The 10,268-nt window shown below is 36.7% G+C and overlaps 1 protein-coding gene across 3 annotated transcripts in view; it reads left to right on the top strand.

Moving 5' to 3' along the window:
* Positions 1 to 4,506: 4,506 nt before the first annotated feature.
* Positions 4,507 to 10,268, top strand: part of ANGPT1 (angiopoietin 1) — a 242,052-nt gene continuing 236,290 nt past the window's right edge. For all 3 annotated transcript variants that reach the window (XM_055313861.1, XM_055313860.1, XM_055313862.1), the window contains exon 1: positions 4,507 to 5,218. In XM_055313861.1, the coding sequence (XP_055169836.1) occupies positions 4,922 to 5,218 (297 nt within the window). In that variant the 5' untranslated portion in view covers positions 4,507 to 4,921. The remainder of the gene's footprint in view (positions 5,219 to 10,268) is intronic.

Genomic DNA, 10,268 nt, shown 5'->3' with positions numbered 1-10,268 from the left:
AGAGCAGAAGTATCAAATATGGTGCCCTTAGAATATAGAATGTATTTCAAGAATAAATCTACAGAATATGTGCTGTATTATTATTGTGTATTATTATTCACACTGTATTCAGTATATAAGGGAGGAGAATGCTTTCTCATCCTCTTTGCCATCACGGGGGGTCTATATGAATACTAGAGGAGTGCCTGATGGTGTTTTTGAGGAATGAACTCTATTTTGTATTGCTTAATGTTATTTTAGGGTAATATATATAACAGGTGATATAGCACAGGAATAACCATTTAGAGTTGATCCTAAGTATAACCTGAACAATCAGATTGGATATTTGTTAGTGGATAGGACAGCCATATTGGTGCATCTTTGCTTAATATTAGCTCTGTTTTAGATCATGACATGAATCCATGGAGGCCGTGGTTAAGAGGAAGAAGAGACCCATCTTAGTTATAGATGCCATGTTGTTCCTGTCCCCTAAATTTAAGAAATGTTTTCTCTGTTTCCTAATACTGAGGTATTGCTGGAGGCATTATAGCTCAGTGGGATATAAATGTGGGCCCCAGATTTAGATGGATTGAGGATCAAATTCCTGCTCTACAAAAAATGAGTGGGAAATATCAGAAAGGAAGACAGAACATGAGAGACTCCTAACTCTGGGAAACGAACAAGGGGTGATGGAAAGGGAGGTGAGCGGGGAGTGGGGGTGACTGGATGATGGGCACTGAGGGGGGCACTTGATAGGATGAGCAATGGGTGTTATGCTATATGTTGGCAAATTGAACTCCAATAAAAAAAAATCCTGCTCTACTACATAAGAGATCATAGATCCTGGGTAACTAACCTCTATGTGCCACAATTTTTCTCATCTGCAAAATAGAAATAATAATACATAATTATGGGGGTGCTATAAATGTTAAATGAGTGAATTAACTTGTTATGGATTAAAAAATGTTATGCATTATCATTGTACCATGTTCTGATATGTAACTCATTCTTTAGAATAAATTTGGCTTCACCTGGATTCTAGGTAAGCTCACTCCCAAAAATGCAACAGATGTGGCCAGTTCTATAGTAGTCAGATACTAAGTAATTGAATTATCTCATTCACTCATTCATTTGTTCTTTCATTCTTTCAACCAAAGTGCATAGTAAGTGCTGGGAAATCAGTGATGAAAGAGCAGATCACTTTATGAGCTCACAAGCTCACAGCTAGAGGGAGAGATAGACCAAAAAGGAAATAATTAGAAAAGCTGTGTGAGAAGTACCATTATGGAAATATGAAAAGAAGGTTATTGAAATACATCAGAGGGCAGCCCAGGTGGCTCAGCGGTTTAGCACCGTCTTCAGCCCAGGGCATGATCCTGGAGACCAGGGATTGAGTCCCATGTTAGGCTCCCTGCATGGAGCCTGCTTCTCCCTCTGCCTGTGTGTCTGCCCCTCTCTCTCTGTGTCTCTCATGAGTAAATAAATAAAATCTTTAAAAAAAAAGAAATATATCAGAGTCACTTGTTGGGCCTGGAGAAATTAAGAAAGCTTCACAAAAGAAGCGACAAAGACTAGTTGGTAGGAGAGGCTTAGGACCATCAGGTTTCCATATAAATGGTGTTTCCAGTCCCACTGGAAATTTCTGGATGAGGCTAATGTTTACTAGGACTATTGTAGATAAGAGATCAGAAACTTAAAGCATAAACCTCCCTATGCCAGGACTCTAGTAATACAAATAAAATACAAAGATATGAAGCTTTCAAGATCAAGCTGCCTCAGTATTCAACCAAATACAATTATTTAGTTTATATATATATATATATATATATATATATATATATATATATATTTTACTGTTTTGGAGCTGTAGCAGAGGAAATTTTTTAAAATATGGCTTTGTGTTTCAAATTTCTTCCTAAATTCTGAACTCTCCTAAACTGCACCATTTGTGGATAGTCAGCAGTAACAACCCACAGTATTGCTGTTGGTTGCCTTCAGGTCCTTGGAAGCTTATGGTCTTTAGCATGTCACAAGGAGCCTCAAATGTACCCAGTGTCTCCTCAGCTGAAGTCTGAGGAAACGTGAGTTCATTGGGCATGTCTCTGTTTTCTAGCTGCTGAAAATTTATCTGGAGGGATTCTTCTTTTCCACATTGACATTTGTACTTTCACTGTCATGCTTTTTGTTTCTTTGTGTTTCTGGAAAAGAAATAAATCAGTTTCTTTTATGGTCTCTCTGTCCCCTCCCCCCTTTTTAGTACTTGCATTTCAGGCTTCCTTTCTTAGTTGTCTACTTTTCCCTCAGGAAATTGTGCATTCCTTCATTTCATTTGTTCACATTGGGAAAATTTATGTGAATAAGCACATGTAGATTCACAGACATATGCCACAACCCCCATGACCCCCCCCCCCACCACCACACATGGAGGAACAGATTTTTATATCTTGGCTATTAAAAAACATGGGAACACTTGAATAGAAACCTCTCTACCCACTCTTGTGTCTTCTGCTGATTTTCAGCTGTATTCAGTTTTTAGCGAATCACTTAAGGTGTTGGTTTTGGACTCTATTCTTTCCAGGAATAATTTTCAAAGCAAGCAATGTTAGAAAATGTTCTTAGACAATATGTGCATTGCCAGTTTACGTCATCCCTGTGGACTGTTAAAAACTCTATTTCATGGGTTACCTGTCACTCTTGTTTGTTTTTTGGGTGCAGAGGATGGATTAAATCACTTTAGTGGTATAAACTGGCTTTTAATCAGTTGTTTTACTTCTCAGTTCCATCACTCAGTATGCTTTAGGACTGTGAATCAGTGCAGCTGGAGCTGTTTTGGAAGCCTTTTGGCTTGGAGGCTTGGAGGTTAGGACAGGCTTGGAATCAGTTGGCCAGAGTATACACATTGGCACCATTCCTAGACAGCTCTGTGAGTTGCAACCAGTTAGCTGTTCTGTGACTCAGTTTTCCTGTCAATAAAATGGGATTAAACATAATATCCATGTTTCAGCTTCCTTGGGATAATTAAATGAGATTGTGTGCAAGGAATGTTTGCAGAGACCTGGAAAATATTGAGCTCCTAAATAAATGACATTATTCTTATTGCAAATGAGTGACGTGTCAGCAAACAGGAGGAAGGTACAGAGACAGTTCAAGGACTTTATTGCTATGTTTGGTATTATTTGCCTCCATTTCTGTCAGATCAGAAATTTGTTATTTGGTATGGAAAAGGCTGAAAAATCTTGGCCTTGAAAATTTTGGGAGAAAATTTTTTTCTCCCAAGCAAATCATATTTTTTTTCTGGAATTTGTTTTGCCCTCTCCCCTAACATTTTCCTACATACCAATCTCTTAACTTTCTTGTCCTTTACCCACTGACCTGTACCCTGAGTACCCAAGACTCAACATCTGTGGCTTCTGTTTTTATACCATGACTCAGTTGAGAAGCTCCATTCCTGAAAATCCCTTCCAGTTCTTGATGAAAGCCCCTGTTCATAATTCATGTTTTCTGCACAAACTTAGAGTGAAGATCTCAGTGCCATAACCTTAATTCTATAATTGTCAACTATTCTTTATTTTTTACTGATTTTTTTGTTCAAATGTTTACAGCCTACATTTGGGAAATTACCTTCTGATAATTTTTGTTTCTTTATAGAAGCAGATTTCTCCCATATGGCTCTTTGCTGGCCATTGACACACCTGATGTATGTTTATTCTCAGATAGTGTCTTGTGCAACCACAGGAGACTTATAGGGAACTTCCTTACCATGGTTAAAGATAGCCATGGTAAAAGCAACACCAAAGAGGTCCTTGTGAAATATATGATTAGGATGTACCATAGGAATTAATATTCTCTGGCCACTGTCTTAAATTGTAACCACACTGTTTTTGTAAGGAAGTTGCTCAATTTATAGAGCACACAGAGCTATATTCTGATCAGGGACCAGTCTCATTTAAAATCCTTGTCTCAGAAAGTACTTAGCTTATTCAGCTTAATATGTACATGCTGTCTATATTCCTTTGAGTGACAGGTTATAATTTTTTTTTTTTGCTAATTTGACCATCCCTGATAATTTCTGCAACTCCTAAAAGTCTGAGTACGAGAGAATACCTTCTCTAAAAATGGTTTTTAATATCTTTTTCTGGGTTAAGAATATTTTTTAAGTAGTACTTCTACAGATTTGTCATTCACTATAAAAAATTATTTTACTGGACATCATGCCAATTTTTTTCTTAGAGTTCCCCAATTAAATAGTAACTTCAAAAACATACTGCTAGTTTGCTAGGTTTTAGTAGGTCAGCATGCACAGCAAAAGTGTATTAAGGTGGACTGCTCTATTTATTGATTTGCCGTGAATTTGCTAAAGGCTGGAGGCAATTGTCTGTGGAAGGGGCGGGAGGGCCATACATGATCGAGGTCATGCGCATCTAGCCAATTTGTAAGACGATCCGCTGCTCCAAGCCTTCAGCAATCCTTAGCATAGGGGCACACTCATGCATTCCTGTCAAGTCATCTTGTGAAAGGCTGCCTGCTTCCAGCTTGGCTTGGATGTGCAACCTTAATAAAACTCACTGAGGTCTGGGAGAAAATAGCAGATCTGCTGCAGATAGGGTAGGGGAAAGGGTCTAGAATATGTACACGCAGCTGACTCAGGCAGGCTCCACGCTGAACGGTTACACAGAGAGGAAACAATAAATCTCAGCTACTATGCAATAAATATCTCAAGTTTTAACTAAGGAAACTACCATTACAGTGAAATAAAAAAAAAAAAAACAACATTTTAGCACAAAGCTAACAAATGGCTAGTTTTCTGTGATTCTTCTTCAAAAGCTTTCTTTGAGGGGGAAAAGTCAATCAAGCAGTTTTACCTAAAATAAAAACTAGTTTAAAGGTCAGAAGAAAGGAGCAAGTTTTGCGAGCGGCACGGAAAGAGAGTGCTGGCAGTACAATGACAGTTTTCCTTTCCTTTGCTTTCCTCGCTGCCATTCTGACTCACATAGGGTGCAGCAACCAGCGCCGAAGTCCAGAAAACGGTGGGAGAAGATATAACCGGATTCAACATGGGCAATGTGCCTACACTTTCATCCTTCCAGAACACGACGGGAACTGTCGTGAGAGTACGACAGACCAGTACAACACAAACGCTCTGCAGAGAGATGCTCCACACGTGGAACCGGATTTCTCTTCCCAGAAACTTCAACATCTGGAGCATGTGATGGAAAATTATACTCAGTGGCTGCAAAAAGTAAGTGATCGCTTTCAGTTTCTAATTGCACAGAGCCTTTTCCGTTGTTGCACTGCAGCTAACTTAGAGTTCCCTAGGGGGGCATTTGTGTGTTTACCTTTTGCTCCTGGGGGGCAGTATTTGCAAATGCAAGCCTGTTCTTCCCCTGTGACTTCATGGGTGAGCCACGGTTTTCAGGCTTGTGCAACCCTCTAAAGGTATAGTGGCAACCAGTTTCTGTGCCAGCAATGGGACATTTTATGACCTTTCTGGTTTCCTCTTATTTAAAACTGAGCTTGATTTTTCTGACTGACAGAGCCCAATTAAAAAAAAAAAAAGAGTGAATGTCTTGAGATGGTGAAAAAAGAAAATAATGAAATACCAATTTAGGATCAAATAGATTAACAGCAGGAAATTTTATGGAGCTAGGGTGAGAAATTGTCATCAAATACTTATTTTTTCAACTTTTAGTCAAGTTAATATGAAATGAGAGTATATATAAAGTATATTTAGTTGGAGTAATTGTCTAAGTATATACTTTTGGCAAGTAGCAGAATAGTAGAGGACAAGGTTCTGTCATCTATTTTTGCCGTCCTTGAGAAAAAAATCAGGAAGGTAGATTTTAAAGCGAATTCTTCAGGCAGGTTGTCTGGCCGGCCAGTGTGAAAGGAGAGGTTGAGCTGGCAGTTGCTCTTCCCAAAAATGTGCACCTGCAGATTTGAGCTGAGCACAACATGGGCTTTGCTGTCTTTCTGAAATAAGTCTTTTCTCAGGACACTGGTTACCAACAGTGTCACATGGGAGTCTAAGTATCCAGATGAATGTCAGTGTTGAGTGTGCAGTTAATCCTTGTTTAAAAAAATCAAAATGAACATTTTATTCCATTTTTCTCTATAAACAGTTTACAAGTTTACAATGAAAATACGTCTTTTAAAATATGAACACACTTCCTGCGGTTCCTTGTTTCTTTGCTCTCTGTTTAATTGTGTAACAGGTAAACAGCAGATAACAAGCGTATTCAACTATGTCAATCAAAGGGTGGCAATGTCACATTGGTGAAAATGCTTCTCTCCCAGGGATCTTTGCTAAGAATTCATTTGGTGCATATATGTAGGAACATGGCCAGTCCAGTCGCCTTTAAATTAGTCTGTTAACAGAGCAAACCCTTTAAGAAGATAAGGAGAGGACAAATGTTCTATTTTTTTCCCTGTGTTGTCACTCTCCCTTAAAGCACTGCCTGCTGAATCATGCCAAGTAACTGTTATTATACTTTTGTCCACTAGGGACTGAACTAACATCACTGATACTTTATTTGACAACTGAAACTCGGTAGTTTCAGAGTTTCTAAACCTGAAAGTGTAGTTAATCTTTCTATTGTAGACTACAAGTGAAAAAAATCAATAGGGACAGAAGAGTGGAAAGCAAAAAGAATTCTGAAGGCTTTTGATAATTGTGTTTTAAATTTCAGGCACTAATTATAGCAGCAGTTTATAATAGAATATCTGTTTTTTCTTTGGCAAAATTTATTTTAATAGTACACAAATTAATGTAGTCAAACAGCTTATTACTATTCTCAATAAAGCATCCATTGGGTTTTTAATTGAGAATTCAATCATTATAAATTAGTCTGGATTCTTTGAAGGGGCTGGGGAGGGAAATTTAGTCCCAAATTGTCCTGAATGAGCTACCAAAAATGTAATATTTTGTTTACTTACAACATGTAGCCAAAATGGTGATTCAGGCGTAGTAATGCATATATATATATATTTTTTTTTGCCATGCAATTATTCAGCAGTGATAGTGTAAATATATGATTCTGCTGAGCTTATATCATGCACAGGTTCCATATGTTAATTTACTGTGTGAAATAAATTTAATTTTTGTTTGCATTCTTCTTGGTCAGTGATTACGGCATAGTTTGCAGATTATAGCCAAGCATAACTATGCAAATGTTCTTTGGTTACATTGACCCTGGCTAATGTGAATCTAGCTGATTATATGCTGAAAATGTCCCTGTTGATGTTGAGTCAGAGCAGTTTGGCTTGACTATTGTCTGTTTAAATTTGCATATCTTTTGTCATTGTTAATGCGATTGGTAGGAGGATCAAGAAACCAAATAAATTCTTTCAGCAAAGAACTTGCTAAAAAGCTGTCTCAAGTTTCCCTTAATTAGAGGGTTTTTTTTTTTTTAGGTTCTAGGTTTCTTGTAATGTATTTATTTTGATAATTCAAATGGAAATCTTTTTACTGTAACTATTTGGTATGCTTAGTACTGCAAATTGTACTACTTACATTTTAATTCCGAATAGTTGTGTTAGGATAAAAAACAATGCACTGCAAAAAACTGAGGCTATCAGTGTAAATGCAGTTGATTCAGCAAAATAATTAATCAGAGCATGGTGATTATTATGCAGCTCATGGCATCACTATCAGGAAGGTTTTGATGCAAGATGTGTGTTATCAATGCTAGATGCAGCTAGATGATAATTTATGTTAATCTGATACCTTCTGTGAAGTTAGGTAAACTAAATTCTTTTACAAATATTTTTCACAAGATACTGACTTCAGTAAATAAAAGTCCCTTTATGAGACTTACATGGTCGAATGTCATTTCTCAACCCTTCTGGTTTTGCAACTAAACAAGATGAGAAAGAATGCAAGGGGAAAATGATGTGCTGGTCATACCTGAAGTGTTGGAACTGTCATGGCACTTGTCTCTTGCTGTCATGGGTTTCATTCGAGGAGATCAACTTTGTCTAGTAACCTGTCAATTAACACTAATTATGAATTAGGTTGATAGCATTATTCTCACTTATCAGATGGGGAAGAGCAATATAAATAATTGGCTAAAAAATCACCTGGGCTGTATGTCTACATTTGACTCTCTTCTCTTCAATCATATGGTCCTTTTCAGAACTATTAGTAAACCATACCCAATACCTGAGACCAGGTCTTGGGATAATAACATTAAGTACAAATGGCCTTTGTGCTTTGCCACTTTCTTGTGATTCCCTTCTACGTATCTATACCAGAGAAATGTCTAGTGTTTAATGTCTACCTTATATCTCATGCTTCTTGAATTATTGTTTTCTTTCTCCTATATCCAAGAAATTCACAAATATGTATATTTAAAGACTCAGATTTAAGACATGTAAATTCTATCATTTGGAGGAATGCTTAGGAAGTCCTTTGCCTTTGCTAAATGATGTCTTTTTGTTGTTGTTGAAAGTATAAATAAAGAGTAAAAAACATGCCTTATAACAGACAACAAAGGTCTAACCATTGTAAATATTTTACACTATTTAAAATTGATGAGTTGATGATTATTAGTAGAAAATATGTTATGAATTGCCATCCAGAATATTTTAATAGATGAAAAATTTTTACTTAAGTACTTAGCTAAATATTTCTAAAGACATTTTTGACTAACAATATCCTCTACTTATATTCTTTGTTTCAGAGAATTATGATGATCTTTTTAAAACTCATGTATTACAGATATTAACCCATATTAATATCCACTACATTATGACCCCATGAGACTAGTGACTAAAGCAGTGTATAGTCCATAGCAGATAGACAATAAATATTTGTTGAATGAACAAATGAATGCATTGCCTATGTGTTACAATCTACATTTTACCATGTACTATTAACAATTTGTTTTGGATGTACACTTTACCTCCCTAGATTGTAAGTTATCATTTAGGCAAGTATTGCATTCTATAATTACTTTTGTCCTGATATTCATCAAAAAGATATTGTGTCTAGGGACTCCTGGGTGGCTCAGCAGTTGAGTGTCTGTCTGCCTTTGGCTCAGGGAGTGATCTGGGTCTGGGGATGGAGTCCCGTCTAGAGTTCCCTACAGGGAGCCTGCTTCTCCCTCTGCCTATATGTCTCTGCCTCTCTCTCTGTCTCTCATGAATAAGTACATAAAATCTTAAAAAAAAAAAAAGATATTAGGTCTAGAGTAGGTGGTTATTAATTATTCAAATTGTATTTAGCCAATGACCTAGGATCTCAAAAACTTCTACATCACTCTGTCTTGTCCACTTAATTATTCTTTAAGAGTCAGCTTTGTTACCAGTTCTCTAGGAAATGTACCTGCACTCCATTTCCCCTGCCAGGCTGAGCTCTCCAGTGTTATCAGAATAAGTTGGATGTATCATGAAGGCACTGCACTTCCATGTTATGTGGTTGCTGTCATTTTTATTATTTGTTTTGAGGCCTGTTTTCCTACTCAGACTATGAGTCCCCTCGAGTGTAGTTAATGTTTTTTCATATATATCTGAAATGTTTATTGAGTGTTTGAACAATATCTCTGTTATCATAATATAAAAATAAAAGACACCAAATGCTCAAGTGTGTGGTGCTGGGATAAAATAATGAAAATTAAGAGAACTTGTAACTATTTTTAGATGCCACAGTTTGCTTGAATCTTTTGTGCTAGGTTACTTGAGGGTCAGTTAGACCTTCCTTTGGGAGGAAAAATAATTTTGTAGGTACCAAAGTACCTACAGTAGGTAACAATTTGCTGCATGCAATAATGACACATATTTACATGTAATATGTGCATATGTGAATCTAAGTAATTGGAAATGATTTCTCATCTGTGCATTGTTTTGGTGGCTGGTGATGCAAAATAAGCCAAAGAGGATGTTCTATGTTTTATTTGCACATTTGGAGGAGGAGGTTTCCTTAATGTGTGAAAAAAGCAGGCAACTGATAAGTATGTTTTTAAAAATTTGTCACTAAACTTGGAAAAAATATGCGTGTATGATTTACACACAGAGGTAGAAAAAAATGGCAGTTGCCAAGAAAGGTTAAAGGAATAATTTCCTTTTAAATTCAGTTGTAGAAATGTCCCTACCAAGTTCATTTGAGATTAACCCTAGGTTTTCAAGCCAAAGAGGAAGTCTTTAGTTAATATGTCTGCATTAACTTTTCAACAAATAGTTAAGTTTTATTTTTTGCTTGTTATCTTTTAGAATTAAAAGATCCAAGAAGGCAGAAAAACCTTTCTGGGCCTTAGATGTTGGGCAGTTGGAGTTATAATAGTCTTTTGGATTTG

This window comes from Nyctereutes procyonoides, unplaced genomic scaffold (genome assembly GCF_905146905.1).
Source record: "Nyctereutes procyonoides isolate TBG_1078 unplaced genomic scaffold, NYPRO_anot_genome, whole genome shotgun sequence".
Taxonomy (NCBI): Eukaryota; Metazoa; Chordata; class Mammalia; order Carnivora; family Canidae; genus Nyctereutes; species Nyctereutes procyonoides.
Note: the sequence above shows the minus strand (reverse complement) of the source record. Positions and strands in the feature narration are given on the sequence as shown.